This window comes from Capsicum annuum, chromosome 8 (genome assembly GCF_002878395.1).
Source record: "Capsicum annuum cultivar UCD-10X-F1 chromosome 8, UCD10Xv1.1, whole genome shotgun sequence".
NCBI classification, from domain to species: domain Eukaryota; kingdom Viridiplantae; phylum Streptophyta; class Magnoliopsida; order Solanales; family Solanaceae; genus Capsicum; species Capsicum annuum.
The window spans coordinates 147,762,947-147,783,988 of NC_061118.1; the positions used below are offsets into that span (position 1 = coordinate 147,762,947).

Here is a 21,042-nt window from a genome sequence, read left to right on the forward strand (position 1 = left end):
CGATATCAGGTTTGGGTGAAATTAGTGTCGTTGGAAAGATAATTCGAAGATCTTTCATTTGATATATAGTAGGCCACCCATTTCGTCATATACAACGAGTTATGATCGATTGAAGTTGACCCAAGTTTTGACGCTCACTAAAACTTGAACGATAGGAAAGCTTTCAACTAGTCCTTGAGTTAAGGGACCTCTATGATCTCGACTCATGCTCAACTATATTCCCACACTACATTAATGATTAACACACAAAATTTGAATTGAATTTATGGCCTTTTGAAAATCTACGTGTACGAATGACAGTTTATGTTCTAACCCGAAAATGCGGGGTGTTACATGGTTGCCATGACTTGAAACACAGTAATGCGATTGTGAAACTGGGAAATTGATGAAAATAAGCACAAAAGTATATGGGAAGAAGGATGAATTGAACGAAAATTGCAATAACAAAAGGAAAATGCAGCAACACAAGTCGTGTAAACAGAGCAGTAAAAATTGCAGAGAAAAAAAAATGAGAATTTGATGTAAAAGTGAAATCGTGATACAGTGAGGCCGAGAGCAAAGGTTTAAATTCCCTGCTTTGATACCATTTTAGAATTGAAGAAGCTCCAATGGAAGCAGATCATAAACTCCATTAATGGAACATTTTGAGCTTTAGAGAGAAGATATTTGAGAGGTTAAAGTGAGAAATCAAAAACTGATTTTATTCATGTAGGAGCAATCTATATATACAAGTAAGGAAAATAAAATGTCAGCTATCTACAGCTTGCAACAAGGCATAACCAACTGCCTAGTCAACATAACTACTCTAACAAACTACTCTAATAACAAGAAAATAATCGGTTAGCTGTACAGGTAACAAGGCTAACACCAAACTATACTAACTAAACTAATAGCATAATTAAATTTGATAATCTCAACATCATCAATCACCCGATCTAATATCATCACCAACTATTCGCTGTCACTATGATCTAACACTTTTATAACCGTTATTACTGACTACCATCATCAATCACCATCACCATCATCATGTATATATATTAGAATATTTTGGGCAATAAAGTATCAAATTTATTTGAATATAATGTTATATAAATTAATTTTAAGACAGATTTTATATATTCAAATGTTGAGAAGACAAGAGATTTTTTTATTTTTTTTTTGATAATTCTAGAAATTTTATTACCAAGTGAGGAACTTCAGCACAAAAACACACAAAATTAGAAATCTATATCAGTAACTGGACATAGTGCCAGATCCTGAGTGTTCATCTTTCCCATACAGTTCGTGTGATGTATTAAGATCTTAATTATATAGTATTTAGTTCGTAATACATTATCTTATATTTAAATTCAAATATTTTAATTCTAATATACTTTCTAATCTTAATAAAATAAGCAGCACAGGGAACGAATGTATTGATCATATAGCCTAGCCACTTGAAGCACCCATATTTAAATCATATCCAGCTTTTAAATTAAAGACCAAAAATTAGTTTCTCCCTCCGTTTCACAATAAGTGAATTATTGAGGTATTTATTGATATTTTAAAATAAATGAATCGTTCAATTTTTTATCAAATTTACTCTTATGGATCCACTGGTCCAACATACTGATTTGTTTTTTTTATGGGTAAAAGTGTACTGATTGGCTTGATAAAAAGGGATAAAAATGGAAAGTTATGTTAAATTTATGTCTTTAATATTTTTTTTTAATTTATATATCAAAATTTAATAATTAATTTATTCTGAAATGGAGAGAATATTACACATAGCCTTTGTATACAAATGTATTCGTTAGAGATTCACATTAACTAGCTTTTTCTTAGCCAGCATGATTATTACATCCTCTGACATATTCTTGATTGTGAAATCCCCTTACGAAAATTAAGGTAATGTTGATATTTATGATCTATATTTATAATATATTTTTTTTATTTTAAATTGAAATGACATACTGATTAAGAAAAATAATTAATAACATGATTAGTTTAATATAGTATCTTTATTAAATGATATTTACATTTTAATTTAAAGAAAAAATAATTAATGCAAAGGGTAAAACATGAAAAAAAATTTATCTCTTCTTGATTAATGAAAAAAGACAAGTAAAATAAAAAATTAAATTAGAAAATTTGGAACGGATAATTTGAAATGGAGGAGTATTAAAAATGTAAACATCCTTAGAACAGTGATTTGAACTTTTTGTTCGTCATTAAGGATTTCCGCTTTAGACAAAATTATCTTTGTATTATTTTTTTTTAATAGATAAAATTAAATTCATTGAAATTTGATTATCAACTCTTTCCTTAATTGAATTGTATACTTTAAATATAGACTTTTAAAATCAATTAAAATTTTACCTTAACTAAATTTTTAGAAAAAATATTAATTGAAAGCTTGACACGTTAGTACATAAAAAGTACTACTATAAACGTTATGTGAACCTTTTGAATTAATTTTGTATGGAAATTGCTAAGTAACATCCAGTAGTTATTTTAATAGACAAATTACTTTTCTAAAAAATGATTTTAAAATTTTAAAACTTCTATGTCATGTAAATTTAATTTTTTTTAAATTAAAATTTAATTTTCTTTATAATATTTAAAATTAAAGAGTTGTAAATATATGGTCAGAGACAAATATATATATATAAATTCTTTTAGAAGAATTATTCATTAATGATTTTTAAAATTTGTGACGAGAAAAATATATTTTAAAAATTGTCGAATCATAAATATATGATAAAATTTTTAAATTTTTTCCATAAGAAAAGATGTTAATGGAGGAAATATTAATTTTTATTTAATTCACTCATAGGAAGAGTGATAAGACCAAACCCAATTATTTATGGTTATAGAATTTGATTTAGGAGGAGTCCACTTTTTTTTATTTTTTTGGAGTTTAGAAGTCTTTTATTTTAGGTTTCTAACATGATTAGAATTCAAGAAACCTAAAATTAAATATTTTCTATTTAAATTGAGGTTGCTTTATTATGTTTATTCTACATGCTTGAGAACACTTAGAACTATTTATATCCGAAACTATTTATATCCACTCTATAATGAGTTATGTGCTTATATGCCCCAATTATTTTGATCACAAAGCATTGATTCAGAATCCCCCTTCCTAATAGGTCATATATCAACAACTATTCTATATTATATGTCACATTAAGTTATCGTCAGACAGCTAAAGTTATTCCGAAAATTCACTTAGACCCCTCTACTAAGGCTTATAACATTTCAAGTGCTAAAATTGGTACCTATCAGACAAAATATGTTGATTTGGCTCCTTGGACGCGTGAATAATAAAATAAATAATATTTTACTTTTTTTTAATTAAAAAATTTTTATTTAAATTATTTTATTAATATAATTTTTAATTATTATAATTTCTTAATTTAAAAAAAGAAAAGAAAAGCAACCCCCTTTTCATTGTCGTCTTCATCACCCCCAGATCGGCGTCAACCCCCAACCCCCCTTCCGTCATCGTCGTCTCCGAAAAACTCTTTCAAAGAAGCAAAAAACACGCTAAGAAGATTTTCCGGTTCATATTTCGGAGGGAAAAAAGCCGATACTAAATCGCCGACGATATGCGATGGTACGTCCTCGATTCGCTTCTCACCGTTCTCACCAGTTGATAGTTTTCTCTTTGTTCCATTCTCTATTTTCTCAAAGTTTCATTTTTCGTATCATATCTGATCTGTATTTATTAAAAATGATATCAAAATATTCAATAGAATTAGTGTGTCCTCTCAATTTTTCTCTCTTGTCATCTTCTTCGTCTGCTAAACTCATAATAAAAGCCAGCTAAAAAAAATCAAAAGAAGCCATTGAAGAAGACAAGCTCAACAACATGGAAAGGACTACGTGGACCCATCACCAGCACCATTGCTTGATTTTGCTGAATGGAAATAAATTAAACCAACCAGCAAAAATGAAAATAAAATAAAAAAAAAAAAGATGAAAAAAAAATACCTCGACAGAAAAGTTTATGGATGGCTGTGAGAAGAAACGAAGAAGAAAGGGAGAGTTAAGTTGGGGGAGGGAGAGGGTGGGTGGGGATTTACCTTTTTTTTTTTTTTTTGAATTATTAAGAATTGAAAATAAATTTTATTTTTAAATTTGAAAATTCATTTTTATAGTTAGATTTTGGCCCATTTGTCACATGTCATCATTTTATTGGTTATTTTTGTCATGTCACGTGTGTGTTACACACAGTTATATCTTTTGTTGATTAGGCAAAAAAGGTCTGATTGAATCAAAATTTGGATGAGTTAGGGGTATGATAGGTACAGGCCTTAGTTGAGGGGTCAAAATGAATTTTTGGGACAAGTTTAAGTGTTTGTCGATGAATTAAGCCTTTAATTTATGTACATAGCTTTTGTTCCCTTACTTTTAATTTTATTGCTAATATTTTTAATCTTTTTTATATGTGATTTGATTTGTTTAGTAATGTATTCATTTTTTTTCACTTTAATTTGTTTGAATGGTTGTTATGTATTGTTTTATAATGCAATGTATTGGATTTTATTTTGTTGTATCATACTTTATTATTTTAGTAAATACAATATTTAGATAGAATGTATCGTTTTTATCATTACTAATATTATACATTAGCAATTTTTGAAAGCAATCGGAAACACCTCAAGCTTCCAATGCAGAGATGGAAGCAGAACTAAGAAAGTTAAAGATTCAATTCGATCAATTACAAGCAAGATTAGCTCACCATATTTTGAGGACACGAATGATGATTTAATGAAGATCCAGATATGCTTAAAATAGTTGCAAGGCTGCAACTATGGTTATATATCAAAAGGAGAGATGTATCTTAACAAAAAGTTTTGGGTTGAAGTAGAACTAATCAAATATGTTTGTTGAGTACTTTGAAATCATATAACAATCGACTTTATCTCTTGACTTCGTTTTGACTGTGTAATTTAAGTATATACACTAAGTTTTTTTTTTCTTTTTTACAATTCTTGTGTTTTTCTTTCAGTTGAATTTTTTTAATTAAAAAGTGAATGAAATAAGCATGTTGTCGTCGAATGAAGTAATAAAAAAAAAAATCAAAGGTTTCATCTCTTTCTTTCTTTTTTCTTTATTTTGATCGTGACTTAATTTTAATTATGTTATTTAGCTATGTATATTTTAGCATATCATTCGTCAGTATTGTAGTTGAAATTTTAATTCAACTTATTTGTTGAATTTGAAATATAAGATTTTAATTAAGTTTTGAATCTTGATATGTAGAGCTTTTATTTGGATGATAAATTTTACGGTCATAATTGACTTTTTCAATTTGGAGCTTACTAATTTATCAAGTACATTATTTATGTAATATTCTTATCAATTGATTTAATTTATTTATTTTGTAACTCAAATATATTGCTTAGTAATATTTATGTAGTTTTTAAAAGTTATGTGCTCAATGATATAAGTCGCACACGTAATAATTTGCTCATTTTGTATACATAATTTTATTATTAACATGACACACACGTATAGCGCACATATCCTAATCTAGTATCCATAAGTTTGGTAATCAATATTGTGATAGTTCATAATAATATATTGTAGTACAATTTAGGGAAAAATTCAGAAATAGCATACTTAAGGCCCTAATTATAAATTTTATAGCAACAGTTTTATAATTACATTTTGTAGCAACTTGTATTATGTATTTTTAAAAACTGACCTCCCTTAAATAACTGAATTTGGTTGAGATAAATATGGTATAATTACCAATTAATTACATTTGTAGATTCCATTTCCATTAAAACAACTTCAATAACGTTATTTCTGTTTTTTCTTAACAGCACTGAACAAATTTCAAATTTCAGTTTCATACTTTAACGAGTTCATCTAGGAAAAAAAAATCAAAATTAAAGTCTTCTTTTCGTTTTTATGAGAAATTTTTTCTTATTCAACCGTGTTTTATAATTCAACCATTGTTGTTATTCAATCAAATTTGATAGTATCTTCTTCGAAATCAACAGCAGTTTCAAAATGAAGCATCAATTTGATTGAATCAAATTCAATTGTAGATTCTTCAGTTCAATTTGTTCGAATTCAACTATCAGTTGAAAATTCAACCGTTACTGTTATTTAAGGTACGTAATCATTAATATTTTCCAGTTCGTTTTTTGTTTAAGCCATTACTGATGCTCCTATCTAGTTTTTTGTTGTCCCCGTTAAATTTTGTATGAAAAAATTCTAAACGAATTTCGAGTTATAAGCAATGCAGGAGTAAATTCAACATATATAACAAAAACCTTCAGAATTCAACTATTTGTTGCCAAGTTTCAGTTTAGAAGTTATTTTAGGTATTAAAATTTCACTGTTCGACTATTTATTTGATGATCGTTTGTTGTTATTTTGATCGGTTTAACAATTGAATAAATTGTGAAGCTTTGTGGAATTTCGATTATGAACATAATTTAAACAAATTTTGATTTGAATTTTATTCAATTATTTTCTGAAATCCTAGATCAATGAATGATCGTATTCAGCTGTTGAATGTGATAAAATTCTATTGAAACATATCAAAATACAAATTAGGTATGCTCCCAGATGTATTTTTTGTGTTTAATGTTACAACTGCATATGTATTTTTTCTATGCTTGTTAACACTCATATGTATTTTTGGTTTGTTTGTCGAAATTTTAGAATATAATTGTATATGTGAAAATATATGTTATGCATGTTTTAATTCTGATCGATTCAGTAGTTTCTGTATTTGGTTGAAAACTTTTGCTGTGTTTGTATTTTACTTTAAACAAATTTTGTTTTAATGTATGTTTTGAACAAATTGTGAAGCTTTGTAGAATTTCGATTATGGACATAATTTAAACAAATTTCGATTTGAATTTTATTCAATTATTTTCTGAAATCTTAGATCAATGAATGATCGAATTAAGCTGTTGAATGTGATGAAATTTTATTGACACATATCAAAATATAAATTAGGTATGCTCCCAGATGTATTTTTTTATATTTAACGTTAAAACTGCATATGTATTTATGCTATACTTAATGTTAACACTGCATATGTATTTTTGGTTTGTTTGTCGGAATTTCAGAATATAACTGTATATGTGAAAATATATGTTATACATGTTTTACTTCTGTTCGATTCAGTAGTTTCTGTATTTGGTTGAAAACTTTTGTTGTGTTTGTATTTTAAGTTTAACAAATATTCAGTAAATGTATTTTTGATTGTAGTTGTTGGCTGTGTAAGTATAATTTACGTTTCTAACTGAAAAAATCTAATTTTTTTTTTTGAAAAAGTGTATGTTGGAATAATTGAATTCTTAGAAATATGTATATTTGTGTATTTTGGGTGAAATCTGTTAGAAATAGGAAGCGTATCAGTTCTCGTGAAGCACTCTGGAAGGTAGATGTATGGAAAAAATTATAAAGAGTACGTCATTGATGCTATATTGTTGAGCATAATAGCATCATTCAATGAGTTGCATGATGTCTTGGCATCACACTTAAATGTGGATTGGGCCAACAAACATATTTTAGTGGAATATCAAATCAGTGGTAATGCGGGGCAAATACAAATACGTAGCGCGATATGGGTTTAAAGGTATTTATTTTGCAGAAAAAAGAGATACAAGACATAAATTGTCTTCCTTTATATGTAAGCATTTTGGAGAAAGTTGTTGGGAGCACCTTTGCAAGTTTATTTGCATTCGTTGTTGAAAGAAGAAACGTCTATAACAATTGTACTGCCACCAAAGTACAAATTTCCTCCTGGAAGACCTGCAAAAAAGGATCGTGGAAAATCAGTTCGGAATATTTTTGGAAAGAAGAACATCAACTCGTGCACTGAATGTGGGGCTAAGGGTCACAATAGACGCTCCTGTAGGAAATATCGTAAATGATACATTTTTTCTTCTGTATTATTTTTTAATACTTTCTTCTGCACTTTTTATAATAATGAACTCATTTTTACGATTCTAAACATTTATTTAGCATTTGTGATCTGATGTATATTGCATATGTATTTTTATTCTGAAATCTGAACAATTCATATTTAATTTAGAATTGAATGAATAAATATTAAAATACATATATGTATACATATGCTTCATATATATATATATTGAAGCTAAATACATATGATGCATTCTGCATATGTATTTATTTAATGCAAAATCTGAACACTGTATATGTATTTTGATCTCTAAATCTCACAGCAAAAAAAATAAAACTGCATAAAATACTTATATGAATTTCTTTCATTCAATTCCCAAACTTAAAGTTTAATTCAACTCATATGTATTTTGAAAGTAAATGAACACAAATTAGAATATATATGAAGGTAACTGCATATGTATTTTTATTGAAAATTTCAAAACCGCATATGTATTTCAGAGGTCAATCTCACTTCAACCAATATTATTGAACACTGAAGTAAAACACATAGTACAAAATTGTTGAAAACATATTCAACTTATATAACAGAAATGAATTACTTTCATTCAATTCAAAATAAGTACTGACATTTAAACACTTCAAAACATGAAATAAGTTTGTACAAAATAACCAACATCCATACAACAGTTTGTCGATTATCCAATGTAATAAATTTAACAATCATCATATTTTTAAAACTTCAGTGACACTAGTTATTCGGCTTTGCCTGCAGGCCTCAAGAGTGCTTCGACATCGCTATGAGCATTTGCTTCTTGTTTTCTCATGCCATAATCCCACAATAGTGCAGCATAACGTGTACGAAGTATGTTAGGGTTGAACTCAATCAAAGGAACTCTTTTACCATAATAAAGACACTCTGCGTATGTTACCATATACAGACCATAGCCCCTACAAAAAAAAAATTGAATAATAAAATTTAATTTCTACAAACTTACAATTTTGGTATATGTATATTAAAGTACTTACAAGATTTCACATGATTGTTGAAGCAATTCATCTGCAAGTAACACATCAAAAAAATCTGAAATTTTTTTATCTTTGTATCTTGGATGGTTATGAAGATCAATACCTTTTTTTTTTTTTTTGTAGAAATTACAAGCTTGGAGACACAATGGGATAATCCCAGCTAATTTTTCTATCTCAGCCAGAACAACCACATAGTGACCAGAGGATTCATATGAATTATGTAAGACTATGCACCTCTCGGAGAATGATAAAACTGCGAGAGCCAATGATGTTTCTCAAATTTAACAAAAAAAAAAAACATGTAAAACTGCAAAAAACAACAAAACACAATCAACATATCAAAAAAAACATAAAACATGCATATGTATTTTGAAAAGAACAAATCAATTCAATGCAGTACCTAAATACATATCAGGAAAAAATAAAAATACATATTAAAACTATACCTTATTAAACAGTAGAAATCAACAAAATACAACCAACGCATCCAAAAATGCATATAACATGCATATATATTTTGAACGGAACAAATCAGCTCACTCTGATCCATATATACATATCATGATAACATAAAATATATATTAAAACTATACCTTAAACTATATATATCAATAAAATACAACCAACACATTAAAAAAATACATATAACATGCATATGTATTTTTAATAGAACAAATCACCTCACTGCAATTTCTAAATACATATCAGGAGAAACATAAAATACATATTAACTCACTGTCTTCTTCAGATTCATTAGCACAAGAGTTTTCAACATCATCATCAACATTGCTTGACTCTGCAATTTCTTTTTTTTTTCTTCTCATATTTTTGTATTTTTCGTCTTTTGGAAAAGATTTTTTTTTTTTCAATCATTTTTTTCTTCAAAATATCAGCTATCTTCGAAAAAATCCAACCAACAACAACAACAGATCAATCCAAAATCATCTACAATATTCATTCAACTCCAATTATCCTTCATTAATCACAACAAAACAAAACTCAGTTTCAATTCTCATCCAAAATTTAATTTTTTCAACTATACAACTCATAAAACATCAAATTTAACTGAAAAACAAACAAAATAAAATTCAGCACATTCGATGACCTTGATTCTCAGTTAACATCTACAAAAATCAAAACCTTAAAGATGAAGTGGAGAAATTATTTATAGTACAAAATTCCAAAAAAAAAATTATTGAGAAATTGATAACATGCAATAACTGAATTAATTAGTTACCTGAAATTGTGGAACAATATCCTTATCAGATCGTGGAAAAAATGTTAAGAAGGAAAAAATTTGAAAGAGAAAATCTGAGAAAAAGCATGAAAAATGGTAAAGTATAAAGCAATTAAAGGAAAGATAAAGTTTAAGCGTGAATAGTGGAACGTGCTTTTGAGAGGCGGTAATTGTGGTCCCCCACTTAAAATAATGTTAGGTTTGCTATATAAGGTAATTTCATTAAAGTATTGTTATTTTTTGTAATTTAAAACTTAGGTTTGCTACTCTATGTAGTTTATCCTACTATTTATATGTTTTGAGAATATTAACTACGGATCATTATTAAAGACTTGATATTTAGGCCTGTCAGTGAGATGGGCCTAAGGTCCAAGTCCAGTAATTTAATAGGAGATGGACCTACCCATTGTCCAGCCCATGCTCATGGTCTTACTTCCTTTTCTCCTACTAATGTTCAAATTAGTAAGATTCTTTATTGAGATTTATCATTGGAAAATGACACGTGTAACTAATTTTATTATGTATTTATCATTCATAACTATACTTTAAAATATTTATCATTGGTTGCTAATTTTAATAATTTATGCTTTAAAATATTAATTATTCATAGCTAATTTTAATAATTTATACTTTCTCCGTTTTAAATCGATTGACTTATTTTGACTTGACACGAAGTTTTAAAAAAAAATAAAGAAGAATTTTGAATATTATTATATTAAATCAAGAATATGTCAAATATATCAAATTGTTATTTAATCTTGTTATTTTAAGCATGTTATGTGTGGAAAATTGAAATCAAACATTTGCTAAATGTGAATGGCCAATCTCTTTGAAAATGGACTAAAAATAAAATAGGTAAAATAAATAATTTGAAAAGAAGGGAGTAGCAAATAAGAAAAAGAAACTCATTTTTTATGGCAGTAAATAGTGCGCGGTATGTCGCTAATCAGTTGGAGAATGAAATTCAAATATATTTTGAATATGAATTATTTTTACAATATAAACTTATAAATCAAGTTTTTTTTATTAAAAATAAATAAATTATTAGTTGAAATTTCAAATTCTGCTGTTCCAGATTTAAAATTATAACCCCAAATTACATGTTAAATGGCTTCTTAATGTTTTTATTTTTTTATTTTTTATGAAGATATGTTTTTGATGTAACAAATAGATAGACACTTTAATTTAGTTTGAACCAACAATAAAATACTCGAATTTCAAGTTAGAGATCTAAACTTGCTTTCATTGTATCAATTAAATATTTCAACTTATAAAATAATTATTGTAGACATCTTCAAAATTTATGTATCAGATCAGGCCACATGGTGCATTTAATTACCAAAACTAAACTAAAGTTTCTAAATGTAAAGTTTTAAAATTGGAGGGCCTACTTAGAGCAAAGTTTTGAGTATTATGCCTTTTTTATGTAACACGTTATGAAGGAGTGAATATGTTAGACGGTGGCAAGGTAAGCTAAAGGTGCGGACAAAATTTTCCTTATCTTAATCCAACTGTCTCTCCCATTTGTTTTCTTGAAATTTCTCTTCCATTCCATACAACATAAAACGTGTCAGAAAATCTGGACACAGACCCATGGCTGCCACACTCAGCCTCCTCAGACTTCCAATCTTGTCCTCCAAACACCACCAAACCAAACCCAAGATTCCAATTCCTAGGAAGAAGAAGCATTCAGTTACTCTTGTTCCACAACAATGTCATCAAGATTCTTACAAGCTCCCCCTCCATGACACCATTGACCACCTCAGATCAGCTTCTATTCCTCTTACAGCACTCGCATTTCCTTTCTTTCTTGATGCCAAGGCATGGCCTGTTGTTTTCTTGAGAAAGTTTTGATCACTTTTTTAATTTTTCGTCTTGGAGTAATAGATAAAGTTGCTTCCACGTAAACAGGTGGTCACGGGTAGAAATGCTAGTTAACGCTGCGTACAATAGACCTTGTGGTCCGTCACTTCCACTAACCTCATGCATAGCGGGAGCTTTAGTTCATGAGATGCTTTTTTTTTTTTCTTTTGGGGTCATAATATTGACGATCTTGAATCTTGCAGGATGCAGTTGCAGCAGGTGGAGAGTTTGGGATTCTTGAGGGAAGGAGTTTTGCACTGATTCATCCCATTGTGATGAGTGGTTTGTTTGTTTACACTTTATATGCTGGTTATCTTGGATGGCAATGGAGGAGAGTTAGGACTATACAAAATGAGATTAATGAGCTGAAAAAGGAAGTTAAACCTGTTCCTGTGACACCTGAGGGTACCCCTGCAGAACCCCCCAAGCCATCTCCTGTTGAAGCCAAAATTCAGCAGCTTACTGAGGTTCAATCATTTTTGTTTCTGCATTTTGTATGAGTTTACTTTTGTTTTTTTGTATTTTATATGAGTACTTTTGTTCTTTGTACACTTCAGTTTGTACTTAGAGGGGTTGTGGGGCTGCAGTGGGAATTCTGTGTATTTTTCTGAGGAAGAATGCATTATTGATCCTCTGTCTCTTGACAAGAGGGGTTCCTCAGATAGTACATTACTAGAAACAAAGGTCTTTTCCACCTTGAATCAAACGAAAATTTGTATTAGAAAATATGATTTTTCCACCAATTTCCCACTGAGCCCCAGTTCATTGGTAAAATGCGTGGTGGGAAACAGATTTCCGTTGAAACATTGGGAAGCTTCCTAATTTCTCTGAATAAAACACTACTATTTTTTTCCTGACTGATTCAATACAAAATATCTATGGGAATAGCCACTAAACATTTTTCCATTAGAAAGTTGAATGGAAAAATGGTGATTTTAAGTTGTGTAAGCATCCTAAGGTTGTGAATTTGAGTCATCAAGGAAACAAAAAAGGTGGGAGCTCCCGTGAAGGGTAAAAAGAAGGAATCTTTTGTCTCTTAGCTATTACCTAGTTTACAACACATTTTGTGGATATGTCCCTTCACCAGAGGCGTATTGATAATTCAAATTTAATGGGTTCAACTTGTAGGATTCTTATAATTGAACTAGTTGTAAAGTTAAATTATGGATTCAAATTTAATATTTGTTACGATTTTAATAAATTTTTATGTATATTTGTACTTTGTGTCTAAAGTGATGGGTTCAGATGAACCCCTAGTAAAAAGGCTACATCCGCTCCTGCCCTTCACTATGAAATTTTAGCTTAAAATTATCATCCTTTTTACCTACTGGGATTTAAGGTGGGTACGAAATATTTCTTCAGGAAAATTCACAATCTTTCAAATATATAATCAGCGGCGGAGATAGCTTTTCGGATGTAGGTTCATCTAAAACCATAATTTTCAATATAGAATGTAGATATATCTGTAAAAACCTACTAAATTTCAATAGATATTAGATTTGAACCCATCAGTTTAATTGCACAATGAGTTTAAGTTTTAAAAATTTTAAAAGTTTAACCATTAGGTTTAAACCCTGGATTTGCCTCCGTATAATCTAATATGATTGGCTGCTAGAGTTTCCTACCCTACTAGTGGAAATTCTTTGATAGTCCTAGCATTTTGCTATCTTAATGCCCGAATTTTGAATAAACTTCCCATTGCAAATATTGCACGTGCCAACAAATTAAGAGACATTTCACAAAGTGTTGATGGGAAGAGTTATAATGTTGTAGTGCACGCAAGCTGGCTCGAACACTACGGTTATTAGGAAAAAATGAAGAAGATTTATAATGTTGTATTTCCTTTTAATCGAGCTCCCAATGTAATCACTTGCAGATGTACTACTAAAACTAGTATTTCCTTTTGCTGCTTTTGAATTTCAGGAACGAAAGGAGTTGATCAAAGGTTCATACAAGGATAGACACTTCAATGCAGGTTCAATATTGCTTGGATTTGGGGTGTTTGAGGCAATTTTTGGAGGTTTAAATACCTGGTTTAGGACAGGGAAGTTATTTCCAGGGCCTCATTTATTTGCAGGGGCAGGTAATGTTCACATCTCTTATCAATCTGACCAAATTGTTGATCAAAAGGAAAAAGGATAACTTTATCAAAGTAGATAGCTTCTGTTTTGCATCATCGATTGTCAGTGTTCTGATTTTTCATCTGTTGTGTTCTTGTCCTAAAATACACCAAACGATCATTCAAACTAGTAACAACTAAGGCAGCAGTTCTATAAATAAGAATCTTAGTTTCCGCGTGTATGTGGAATCCTATACTTGTATTCAGCTATAGAACAGTAATATTATCTATTGTTTCCCCTCTGATTTTCGACTTAAATGCTACCCCGTGGATTAGAATTTGGCTGAGAGCTCACTTATGGTTTTGAGGACTATCCATAACTGCCTTACTAGTCATATGCTTCTTGCGTGCATTTTCCTCCTATGGTTAAAAAATTTTGTCCACGTTACCTCCATTCATATATATATGGTTTTAAGCTGTAGTTTACCTTGATTAATCTAAACATAGTACTACTTCAAGATTTGTAAACAACTTTATTCAAATTTGTTATTACTCTATCTAGTATCATTTTAAGTTGCTTTTTTCATTCAATCTAATGTAGCTGGTAGTACACTAAATAATCAAAAATATTTCCTACTGTAACTGTAAATTGTTTTGGTAATACCTTAAAAAGAACCATGTATGGAGTAATACTTAATGGGACTGTGGGGGTCCATAAAAGAAGTTGGCTTCTTTTTCTTTTTTCTGTTTTTAGAGTTATGAGTTGCAGTTCCCTTACTATAAATAGGAAAGATGTAGAGGTGCGTGTTACACTCAGGAGCAACTGAGAAGTTGACGAAGTAGTGAGTTAAATGAGCGGCTAGAATCAAAGATACACAGAATAAAGCACAAAGAAAGGTAAAAAGGAAAAACAATACGAAAGGAACACGGAAGCAGAACTTGATTTGTTCTTGAAACATTATTTTCCTTTTAATTAAGACGTAACCAATATGTGCGGATCATACCTTTTCTTCCACTTCTAGTCCCTTTGTTAATAGGAACGGGACTTAATTCTTTTAAAATGGCTCCAAAAAGGTTTTGCCGTATGTGGGCTTTTCAGAGTGTTCTATGGTTAACCATAGTCATGATTTTTTCTTGGAAAATTGTTGAATAAGCAGGAATATGGTCAAGATAGCCGTAGCAACAATTTCTGAATTGGAGAACTTTGTCATTGCTGCCTAAACGTGCTTTTTAATTAGAAGTGGGATCATTAGATCTACAATCGGTCAGAATTGGTAGTTACTACTGCTGCCAAATTAAAATATTGTTATAGAAGACTTCAATCTCCAAATAATTCCTGGTTACGGAGTTCCTTGAATTTACAGATGACATTTTTGGATACACAATATTCTCCTTCTGTTATCAGTGAGTTTTATCAAGTAAACCCATGGTTGTTTGCGGTGATCTGGTCCTGCATTTCTGAGTTGCATATATTACAAGGCTTTAAAAGCATGTTCACCATAGTACTTACTTAAGTTCCGAGAGTTTAAAATGTTTTAGAACATAATGTTGGTGCGAACTGGCTGCCAATGCTTAAAAATCGAAAATAATATTTGTGTTTCTCTGTTAGATAGACGTCCTTTTATTTTATGACGATTGGTAGTATTGGTCTCTACATGACTTGATTTTTTTTATTTTTTTTTTATTTTTTTTTAACCCCTCCCTAGGAGCTTCCACCTTTTTGTTCCCGTAGTGACTCGAACTCACGATTTTCGGGTTGAAAGTGAGGGGTGCTTACCATCCGAGCAACTCCCTCTTGTCTACATGACTTGATTTGTTTTAAATTTCATGGAACAGGGATTACAGTTCTGTGGGCAGCTGCAGCAGCCCTTGTACCAGCAATGCAAAAGGGGAGCGAAACAGCTAGAAGTCTACACATAGCTTTGAACACATTAAACGTTATCCTATTCATTTGGCAAATCCCCACTGGAATTGACATTGTCTTCAAAGTATTCGAATTTGCCAACTGGCCTTGAATTGCTCGGAGTTTGAAGGTCGAGTTGTCTGCATTCTTGTGTGTAAGCATTCGCAATAGAAGAGATTCTACTTAGTGTGTTTAAGTCGTTCTACACTAGCTGTAATGGCCCTTTCAAGGATTTGTCTAGGATGAATAGTCAGGATGTCAAAACTAGTTGTGTAAGTATGGGTACATTAATCAATCTACTATGCCTCAGTTCACAATTAGTTGTGGTTTACTATGTTAATCTCTTGTATCCATTAAGTTCTCTTCACTTATTATAGTTCTTCGTAGCAGGAGGCCTCAGCAATATTAATCTGTAGCTTCTAAACTATAAATGGCGTTAAAACTAGCCATGTTTTCTGTAATTAACTTATAACTGGAACGCCGTTTAATCATGTTTAGAGATCCAAATGCAAGGAAATACCATGTTCGTCATCATCCCATTATGCAGCAGGAAGACTCCTATATTTGTTGAAAACAATTTGTCCTTTGCACCTGGAGATGCAAGGAATATGCTATGATCAACTTACTTTGATTAAGCTCAAATTCTTTGACGGATCAAAGTACCAGGAAGACACTAATCAAGTGTTTAATACACAATTTAAGTGTGGATGGTCTAAAAGAAGCTCCTGTGCGATCATATTTGAGAAGCATATATAGGGAATTTGAATCTTTCTGATGAATTTCCATTGGATGATTTCTTTGAATAGATGAAAGTACTAGGATCAATCAAATGTTACATATACAAAAAGTAGGAAAATGGATGAAAAGGAAGTGCTAGAACCTTGTTGAAGCCTCTTGAAAGGGGAGACAGCATCATATTTTCAGCAAGCAAAGTCAAGATAAAGACAGCTGAAGTGAATGACACCCCAAATTAAAATACCCCTTTTGTTCAACTTCAAAATCAAGAATCTTATTGAAGTCTAAAATACAATAGCATGTTATTCGTTTTTGTTCATTGTTTTTCCACTTTTTGCTTTTGGTGTTTTGAGTTCTTGTAACCAAAATGAATCTTGAGGCAAGGATAAAGTGGCAAGAGAACTCCAGTTAACAGGACCATTCATAAAAAAAGGGCAGCCGGGTGCACTAAAGCTTCCGCTATACGCAGGGTCCGGGGAAGGGCTCTACCACAAGGATATATTGTACGCATCCTTACCTTGCATTTCTGCTTCCAAAGCTTGAACCCGTGACCTCCTGGTCACATGGCAGCAACTTTACTAGTTACTCTAAGGCCCCTTCAGACCGTTCATATGCTTTTGATTCAAGTCTGCACGATCAACAGTACTGTAAAAGTGTAGAAGCCGCAGTTTGTGACATTTATTTCATATATTCACGCGATATCTATGACAGATTCTGCAGGGAATATGTGCATTTCACTCTGCAGCCCCAGTCTGTTGCGAAAACGGCTTGTCAGACTCAGGAACTGTTAAAAATTCTGTTACCCCACCACAAGGGTTGTTTCTGCTGTAAGTTGTTGTTAGTTGTCACCGAGTCATTGAGAAGCCAATCAAAGTGAAAACTTCATTCCATTAACAAAAAGGATATGATGTATTCTTGATGAATGCAGAGACCAAAGATTTGATACCAAACCCTGAAAATGAACCTGATGCTTTTCTCACTCTCTTTTTCACCTTTTTTAATTGTGAACTTTGGTAACTTTTGTTCCCGGTTTTCACGGTGAATTCTTCAAGAATCCTGAGTTATAACCTTGTATAAATTAAAGTGGTGCATCAAAGAATTGAATAGCCTACTCATTGAAGTTACATTTAAGTTAATTAGTGCAGTGGGGGTTCTCTATTGTAGTGTGTTCCTAAAGAAGTAGTATTAAAATGTCTAACCAAAGACCATTTTCATGGTTCCGGTTGGCTCCTTTCGGTCGCCAAGTGCAACCAACTCCAGCTCCAGCTCCAGCTCCACCAACAACCCCTCGGCCAAGAGCATTTCGAGCTCCGGCTCCACAGCCATTTAGGCCTCCTGCCCCTCAGCCTCGGCCAACCATTCGACCAACTGCACCTGCTGTCACCGCTCCTCCACCTACTGCTCCAACTCGAGCATTGTTCCCTGGCACTACTACGACTCAGCAGCCTGTACCAAAATCCCCAACACCGTCCACTGCTCCTGGCTCTCCAGCCAAATCAATACCTGCTACATCTGTCCCTGCTTCTCCCATCATCAAGGTGGTTCCTTCTTCATCACCTACATCTCCCACACTTCTCCCAATCACTTCCTCTTCTTTCAACTTAAGAAGCCCTGAAACCAAAACATCGAAACCAGCAGCATCACCACCTAAAACTGCACCTCCAGCTGCCACCACCACCACTGCCACTGCTCCTACTGCTGCAACCACAACCTTATCTTCAAGAATTGTCAAGCCTTCGAGCGAATCTCCACCAAAGCATCCCGAAATAAAGCCTCTATTTCATCCACCAGCTCAAGCACGGGCAGCTCCACAAGAAGAGAAGAAACTAATGCTGGGGCAAGAAACCGCTGGGTATTCTAAGATGAAAGAGAAATCTGCTATGGATAACAAGAAAGTTACCAAGTTTGAAAAACTACCAAGGAGGGTGGTTACACTGATTGGCGAAAACAAAGGAGCGATAATGCTACTGAATCCGAATTCCACCAAGAAATCTTATACTAATGTCTTCGGAGGTAAGTCCCAAACTGTTGGCAAGAAAGAAGACGGAGAAATGGGGTCGAAGAAGAAGAAGGAAGATCAAAATGACATGAACATAATGGAGATGGATGAGTCTACTTTGTTCATTAACAGTAATGTACAAGGAGTGAACAATTCAATTTTAGACGATTCAAGTTTCACTGACCATGATCCTGGTTTCCACATCTTCTTCTCAACGGATTAAAATCCATATGCTTTGCTAATTAGAGATACAAAGATCAAGCTTTTCTCTGTTTTCTTGGTGACATTTAACCGTATGAAGTTCAGGTCCTATATTACGTCGATATATGTATGGAGGAGGTAATAATAATATTCTATATATATATATGTGTATGATGTTTGAGAAATTTTTCCAATTGATAAAATAAATTAAAGTGAGGAGGGTGTGGATTCTGATTCTCCATGTTTGAGTTGTAGTCCCCCTTTAATGTACTATGTTATCGGCATTATTATGAATTTCCTTTGAAGTTGTCCTGTTTTATAAAACTTCAAATTCTATAATCTTCAAATAATTGTGCATAGGCAATTACAAACTCTCGTTTTTTCTCTAGCCGTTTTACGTAGATCTTAATTCAATGCTGCTACTATATATATACACATCTCCAAGTGACAATGTGCTAAGCCTTTTGGACTCGCAACGCCAACTGAAATTAAAATTGGAATGACAGAAACCAAGCTAATTCATCAATTTTACTAAACGATGATTGGCCTTGATGACATAACTAGTTAGTTACGATTTTACTTCTAGCTAAGACAAATTGCACAGGGTGTTTACATTAACTTACTAAAGTTAAGATGCAATTAATGATATAGCAATGCATATCAATCAATCATGATTAGGTGACAGAAGTCTGTATACAAATACATGTCATGCATCTATTGATTCGATATACACATATATCGGGTTGCAGGAAAATATTTACCTCTTTCAGCGACATAAAACATGTCTACGCTACGGAATTCTAAAAATGTGTCTCATTGATCGACCACTTTGGGGGTAGATTATATCACAAACGTACGTTTTGGGATATGAAAGAATTTCAAGGTTCCAAGTTCCATTGATTTATAGAGCCAATATTTAGATACATAAAAAATAATTTTAACCATGCTTAAAACCGGTGTAATGTTTTGCCAAAGGGGGTTAGGCCCTTCCTAATCTGGCTCCACCCCTGGTTACATCTACGCCCCTTTTGCAATTGAGTGACAGTAACGTTGCCTGAACTACAACTTGTTTTGTAACAGTGATTCAATTGATGGTTCAATCGACAAAGACATGAGTTATAAACTCCATTGAAAATCTCCCAAAGTCCAAAAGAAAAAAGATATTTTTCCCTGTCACTATTCAATTATTATGAGTACAAAGATATTTTTGATCATCTACTTATCCTCAAAAAGGGGAATTGCTTTACGGCTCCGTGAAGAACCCACCAAGAGGGTATATTATTGTTTACTAATGCACGTTTACAAGACATTGCTGTACAAGCATTGGTATTGCGACTTTGGATAACCTTGGGAGAATTACTTTCTTATGCCAAGGAATTTAGTAAAAATAATAGCCAAAAGATAAAAGGATAGGGGTATTGATGGACCAATGGTTAACAAGGCCAACAATCAACCAAATTAAATAGGTTATCGATATGATTCAAGTGAATTGTGAAGGCATTTGAAAGTTTATCAGCATTGCTTGATGAGTTCGGTGTTAAAAGGAACACTTTTTCAAGTTTAGGAACTAAAATGGACAGTGCTATTTTTTTTTTATGTGTCAAAACGAGCAGACTATAACTAACACCATCCGCGAACGAAGATTTGTGGAGGAAAAGAAAATGTTAATAGGGTTTGCCCAAAAATGGGCAAACTACATTTTCATAAATCTTTTTTAATAGTTTGCCCATTTGCTGACAAACTACTTTTATTTCGCAAATTATAATTCTTTCACTGAGAGATTCGATGATAACTGATTAAACATCACACTATTAATATTCCTGAACGTATTGTCACATCAATTTTTGAGAAATGGTATAACTTTTTGACTTATAAAATATGTGTTATTATTCACTCCATTTTATCTCATTCATCACCAGCAAATATGTGTTATTATTCACTCCATTTTATCTCATTCATCACCAGCAACATTCATTATTCACGCAATACTTTCTTTTTTCACAAATGTCACACCCCCGGTTTTTCACTGCGTCCAACCCCGCTAGGGAGTTGGTTTTAGAGAAAATGGGTTTTTCCAATTAAAGTGACGTTTTGAAAAGGGATTACTTTACTTACAGAGTCGCCACTTGGAA

At 31.8% G+C, this 21,042-nt stretch overlaps 2 protein-coding genes across 2 annotated transcripts; both read left to right on the forward strand.

The window, feature by feature from the left end:
• The first annotated feature begins 11,596 nt into the window (after window positions 1–11,596).
• On the forward strand, window positions 11,597–16,315 carry LOC107839337. Its single transcript, XM_016682772.2, has 4 exons — window positions 11,597–11,971; window positions 12,217–12,480; window positions 13,937–14,096; window positions 15,909–16,315. The coding sequence occupies exons 1-4, from the start codon at window positions 11,744–11,746 to the stop codon at window positions 16,085–16,087; spliced, it is 831 nt and encodes a 276-aa protein (XP_016538258.1). The 5' UTR covers window positions 11,597–11,743; the 3' UTR covers window positions 16,088–16,315.
• A 1,585-nt stretch (window positions 16,316–17,900) lies between these two features.
• LOC107879268 (extensin) lies at window positions 17,901–18,932 on the forward strand. The gene has a single exon (XM_016726339.2). It carries the CDS (start codon window positions 17,901–17,903, stop codon window positions 18,930–18,932), a length of 1,032 nt encoding a protein of 343 aa, XP_016581825.2.
• The last annotated feature ends 2,110 nt before the right edge of the window (window positions 18,933–21,042 follow it).

What these genes read in the sequence shown, in the direction of transcription:
- LOC107839337 (XM_016682772.2), top strand. Translation starts at nt 11,744, where the DNA reads ATGGCTGCCACACTCAGCCTCCTCAGACTTCCAATCTTGTCCTCCAAA. An exon ending in CTTTCTTTCTTGATGCCAAG is followed by an intron (nt 11,972 to 12,216) that starts GCATGGCCTGTT and finishes TGAATCTTGCAG; the next exon opens with GATGCAGTTGCAGCAGGTGG. An exon ending in AAATTCAGCAGCTTACTGAG is followed by an intron (nt 12,481 to 13,936) that starts GTTCAATCATTT and finishes TTTGAATTTCAG; the next exon opens with GAACGAAAGGAGTTGATCAA.
- LOC107879268 (XM_016726339.2), top strand. Translation starts at nt 17,901, where the DNA reads ATGTCTAACCAAAGACCATTTTCATGGTTCCGGTTGGCTCCTTTCGGT.